The following is a 6,442-nucleotide window of genomic DNA, read 5'->3' on the forward strand; positions in this document are numbered from 1 at the left end:
AAAAAGTGTCCACATTTAATTTGTTAATATTTTTCCTGTAAAGTGATATTTTCTTTTCTGTTTCAGATAGAATTTGAGACAAGCATCTTAGAATTCTTTTAAAGCCTGAATGGATCGCATTCCAGTACAGGAAAGGACCAAAATCGTTGAACTTTACTTTGCTACCAATTCTGTGGTTCTCGCCCAGCGCGCTTTTCGGAGAGAGTTCCCTGGCACACACTGTCCATGTGCAAGAACTGTGAAGCGCCTCGTGGATAAATTCAGGGTTATGTCCTTTATTGTTATCTGCGAGACTACCAGTGTTCCTGAATTTATCCACGAGGCGCTTCACAGTTCTCGCACATGGACAGTGTGTGCCAGGGAACTCTCTCCGAAAAGCGCGCTGGGCGAGAACCACAGAATTGGTAGCAAAGTAATGTTCAACGATTTTGGTCCTTTCCTGTACTGGAATCCGATCCATTCAGGCTTTAAAAGAATTCTAAGATGCTTGTCTCAAATTCTATCTGAAACAGAAAAGAAAATATCACTTTACAGGAAAAATATTAACAAATTAAATGTGGACACTTTTTATGGCCCACCCTGTAGCTGTAGTGTGAGAAGTGACATTTGTATGCGACACAAATCAGACTTGAATTCAACCTAAGACAGGGGACCCTCCTTTAAGAAATTTAATGATGGTGTCTGTAGTCTTTTAAAAGTCAGATAAGGTTGTTTTTGTTGCTTGGTTAAAGTACAATTGATTAGGGGGTAGGGGAGATCATATGGCTGTACAGACGGAGCGAATAGACGAATCCGAAAAAAACCTCCGTCGGGTTTGTAATAGTTGTGGGTAAAAACCCTTGCAAAAACCTCGTGCAAACATTGGAGGGGCCAATCAGTAGCGAGGGGTGTGTCGAAAACACATGCTCCTGTCCAAGTGTTTCCGACACACCCCTCGCTAGTGATTGGCCCCTCCAATGTTTGTCAGAGGTTTTGGCATGGGTATTCACTCTTCCACAAGCCATACAAACCCGACCGAGTTATTTTCGAAAATAGTCTATTGGACTGATGCAGCCAAGTTTCACCAAAACAATCCAAAAACAAGAAACAAAACTAAAACTTGAACCAGATTATTTTTGAGTTTACAATATTAGGAGAAAACAAGTCGCGTGAAGCGAAATTACTACATTTAGTCAACCCTTCTAACTCACAGTATTATATTGACCGCACCGCTTTTTTTCACTAAGACAATACTCTATCTGTCTGCCTATTTGTTGGTGTTTTTGTCCCCAGTCTAAGCAACTATTTGGGACATGATGTGGTGATTCGCTAAGAAGACAATACTCAATAGCTGTGTCGATTTCATACCCAGCGGCCGCCGCTATCGCGTTCACGCACAGAAAGTGACAAGCCAGTATAGCGCAGTAGCGTATAGCACTTCATAGGAAAGCGCACTTTTCTCTATTTTTTTAAAAAACTTTCTGAGCTTCTTTTTAATCAAAACATAACATATCTATATGATTTGGAATCAGGATATGATGAAGAATAAGTTGAAATCATTTCTGGATTGATTACCCAAATTTTAATCTTAATTAGAATGTTTTGATTTTAATGTCCAAACTCAATAATTAATTCTAATCTTCCAAGCTGAAATGCAAACCCATAGTCGGGGCTTCGTCGTACATTGCTTGAATGTTTGTTCAATCAGATTGATCGAAAAATGAGGGTGAGACAGTTCCGCCTCAACTTTTACGATAAGCCGTATAATTATGACGTCATCAAAGATATTTATAAAAAATATGACAAAAATATCTGGAGATATCATACCCAGGAACTCTCGTGTAAAGTGTCATGAAGATCGGTCGAGTAGTTGTCTCTGAATCGCTCTACATACATACCTCACACACACACACACACATACACACACACACACACACACGCGCACACACACACACACACACACACACACACACACACACACACACACACACACGAGTAAACAGTCTGCTATAGTCAACTAGATTACACGGCTTTATAAAAACTGAATAAGAATCAAAATAATAATAAGAGCAAGCAGGCATATTACTGTTAAAAACAACCCACCATAATGATTCATCCTTGCAGGCAAGAGGCAAAGGACAGGACAAGGGAGAGAACCAGGAAGGGGTTGGTCTTTTGTGGCACTGCAGAACGCGGCTGAGGCGAGGGCTAATCTCAGAAGGTGAGCATACGTCCTTTTTCCTCTTCTTAATAGACGATGCCAGTCAAGGGGTTAAATAGACGATTTCCGTAAATAACTCTGCCAGTCAAGGGGTTAAATAGACGAATTCCGTAAATAACTCTGCCAGTCAAGGGGTTAAATAGACGAATTCCGTAAATAACTCTGCCAGTCAAGGGGTTAAATAGACGAGGGGTTAAATAGACGAATTCCGGATATAACTCTGCCAGTCAAGGGGTTAAATAGACGAATTCCGGATATAACTCTGCCAGTCAAGGGGTTAAATAGACGAATTCCGGATATAACTCTGCCAGTCAAGGGGTTAAATAGACCAATTCCGTAAATAACTCTGCCAGTCAAGGGGTTAAATAGACCAATTCCGTAAATAACTCTGCCAGTCAAGGGGTTAAATAGACCAATTCCGTAAATAACTCTGCCAGTCAAGGGGTTAAATAGACCAATTCCGTAAATAACTCTGCCAGTCAAGGGGTTAAATAGACCAATTCCGTAAATAACTCTGCCAGTCAAGGGGTTAAATAGACGAATTCCGTAAATAACTCTGCCAGTCAAGGGGTTAAATAGACGAATTCCGTAAATAACTCTGCCAGTCAAGGGGTTAAATAGACGAATTCCGGATATAACTCTGCCAGTCAAGGGGTTAAATAGACGAATTCCGTAAATAACTCTGCCAGTCAAGGGGTTAAATAGACGAATTCCGGATATAACTCTGCCAGTCAAGGGGTTAAATAGACGAATTCCGGATATAACTCTGCCAGTCAAGGGGTTAAATAGACGAATTCCGGATATAACTCTGCCAGTCAAGGGGTTAAATAGACGAATTCCGTAAATAACTCTGCCAGTCAAGGGGTTAAATAGACAAATTCCGGATATAAAAATTATTTCCGGCAGAAATTAATATGTAAATCGCCGTGAGCTCTTGTGAGAAACGGCGATTAATATATGTCCATTATTATTATTATTATATAACTCTGTCAAGTTTGTATGGATTCCGAAAGAGTTGCTTTCCTTTGTTTCCGGGGAAAACATTATACAAGCCTACAATGTCACGCGTAGCTTGCCTCATCAGTGTTTCTGGGGAAAAGCAAGGCAAAACAAGGGAACGCAACTCTTCTACAACCCCAAAACACTCGACAGAGTTATATCCGGAATTCGTATACTAACCCCGTGACTAGCATAATACGCATCAGGTACGTTATCACGAAGAAACCCTCTATACACTGACAAGGGAAACAAATAGATACTGTCCTTTGAATTGCATCAAGATGATTGCGTCCCAAATATCTACAGCCTGCTTGCTTTTTTTGTGGCGAATGGACATTTTTGTTGTTGAATTGGCAACTCGTACCTGTTTTATGTCCTGCTTTACAGTTATTTATTTCAAAGTTTGGTGCTAGATCTGAAACACATTTCTTTATGAATTCTGGCGAAAGTTCCACACATTCTGCAGTTCTATAGTTCTGTCTTAATTTCTTCAAGCACGGCCCCATTCCTGGCCAGAGTTCCGCCAGGAGCAGCCGAAATCGCAGAAACAGCCGAAGACGCAGCCGAGAACGCCGCAGAAGCAGCCGAAGACGCAGCCGAGAACGCCACAGAAGCAGCCGAAGACGCAGCCGAGAACGCCACAGAAGCAGCCGAAGACGCAATTGAGAACGCCACAGAAGCAGCTGAAGACACAACCGAGAACGCCGCAGAAACAGCCGAAGACGCAGCCGAGAACGCCACAGAAGCAGCTGAAGACGCAGCCGAGAATGCCGCAGAAGCAGCTGAAGACGCAGCCGAGAACGCCGCAGAAGCAGCTGAAGACGCAGCCGAGAACGCCACAGAAGCAGCTGAAGACGCAGCCGAGAACGCCGCAGAAGCAGCTGAAGACGCAGCCGAGAATGCCGCAGAAGCAGCCGAAGATGCAGCCGAGAACGCCGCAGAAGCGGCCGAAGACGCAGCCGAAACAGCTGAAGACGCAGCCGAGAACGTCGCAGAAACAGCCGAAGACGCAGCCGAGAACGCCACAGAAGCAGCTGAAGACGCTGCCGAGAATGCGACAGAAGCAGCCGAAGACACCGCCGAGAACGCTGCAGAAGCAGCCGAAGATGCAGCCGAAGCGGCGGAAGGTGCTCCACCCACCACAGCAGCCATGATGACAGCGGCATGAGCTACAACAGCAGTATATGTACAATGTAGTACCATAGGATACTGCACCAGGCACAACAGCTACAGCACCTACGGACGCTGCAAACACAGCCCCGGTTAGCCCTGTACGTTTTTTCTACTGGGTACGAACAACAGTGTAACTGGTCAACGGTAGGCAAGACGTGTCGACACGCTTTTTGATTGAAACAATAACATGTTGCGACTGAGATGAGTTGATTACCCTGTGTGTGTGTGTGTGTGTGTGTGTGTGTGTGTGTGTGTGTGTGTGTGTGTGTGTGTGTGGTGTGATGTGTTTATGAGTGTGTGTACGTGTGTGTGCGTGTGTGTGTACGTGTGTGTGTGTGTGTCACTGTGTGTGTGTGTGTGCGTGTGTGTGTATGTGTGTGTTGGTGTGTATGTGTGTGTGTGTGTGTGTGTGTGTGTGTGTTTAGTACATATTTAGACTAACATGCATGCACGGACATACACACAACCAATACAGGAAAACATCCAGACTGACACAAAACCAGTCAGAACTAGAGACAGACAGTGCGCCCGAATGGAAAGTAAGTAATTTGCATAAACCAATTTTGGGGGATAAAAATTCAGAGCATGTATTCAGAGTTAAAGGTGGTCGTCTACATTTTTTATTTTTTTCAATAATCTTATGGTTAGATTTCGCTAAAAAGTTATGTCAGATGATGAATGAACCATGGGGAAAAAAGTTATAGAAAAAAAAATATATGTATAAAAAGATTTTATTTTTGGGTAGCGTGACTCACGCTTCCACTATTTTGTTTTCTGTTTGCTGAGAACACGTGCTTTGCCTAAAAATACTGACCAATCAAATTCATGTCACTATGCTTATAGCCACGCCCAAACAAGTGCAGCAACAGTTTGACACTGGAGCGCTGTCCACGCTTTTTTTTAAACGCACAAAATGCACGGGATTTGAGAGGAGTTTTGCGCTTGGCATTTTCCAAATAAGGATATTCTACTATGAGTACTACGCTCGAATACTACAATGAATTTTCAAACGGCTACACTGGCTTCGTCTTTCCTGATCGAAAGGGGGTGTATTGTTGATAATTGTAGATAATAGACTCTGCATTTTAATGGTCAAATGGCGATTTCGGTATAAAAATGTAGACAAGGACCTTTAACATACACATATCTGTACGATTCCGTCAAAAAAATGAAGAAGAAAAAAAAGTGTGGAGATAACGTCAAGAGGAACTTACACGTTAAGTTTCACACACATCTGTCAAGCAGTTTTCTTGGAATCGCTGTACACACCAACACACACATCAACACACACACACACATACACACACACACACACAATCGCACGCACACACACACTCACACTCACACACACAGAGACACACACACACGCACACACACACACTCACACACACACAGACACACACGTACACATACACACACACACTCACACTCACACCCACATACAAACACATACACACAATCGCACGCACACACACACTCACACTCACACACACATTCACTCACACTCACACCCACATACAAACACACACACACACACACACATACACACACACACACATACATACATACATACATTCACACACACACACACACACACACAAACACACGCACACAGACACACACTCACACACACATACATACATACATACATACATACATACATACATACATACATACATACATACATACAAACATACATACATACACACACACACACACATACACACACACACACACCACCACCACCACCACCCCCACCACCACCACCACAACTGCCTCTACCAGCTAATTCAACACCAGCTTCGTCATGATTCCTGGTCTATCTGAAAACATTTAGTCAAAACGTGACGAAATGTAAACAAGTCGCGTAAGGCGAAATTACTACATTTAGTCAAGCTGTGGAACTCACAGAATGAAACTGAACTCACTGCATTTTTTCACAATGACCGTAGTCCGCCGCTCGTGCAAAACGCAGTGAAACTGACGAGCCTGTTTAGCGCGGTAGTGGTTTCGCTGTGCTGCATAGCACGCTTTTCTGTACCTCTCTTCGTTTTAACTTTCTGAGCGTGT

At 43.2% G+C, this 6,442-nt stretch overlaps 1 protein-coding gene across 1 annotated transcript in view; it reads left to right on the forward strand.

The window, feature by feature from the left end:
- The window catches only part of LOC138980035 (protein DR_1172-like), a 4,930-nt gene extending 356 nt beyond the window's left edge, over window positions 1-4,574 (forward strand). Inside the window, exons 2-3 of the mRNA XM_070352828.1 lie at window positions 2,104-2,200; window positions 3,695-4,574. Coding sequence (XP_070208929.1) covers window positions 2,104-2,200; window positions 3,695-4,367 — 770 coding nt within the window. The 3' untranslated portion in view covers window positions 4,368-4,574. The remainder of the gene's footprint in view (window positions 1-2,103; window positions 2,201-3,694) is intronic.
- The last annotated feature ends 1,868 nt before the right edge of the window (window positions 4,575-6,442 follow it).

The sequence above is a fragment of the Littorina saxatilis genome, linkage group LG11, assembly GCF_037325665.1.
Source record: "Littorina saxatilis isolate snail1 linkage group LG11, US_GU_Lsax_2.0, whole genome shotgun sequence".
NCBI lineage: Eukaryota > Metazoa > Mollusca > Gastropoda > Littorinimorpha > Littorinidae > Littorina > Littorina saxatilis.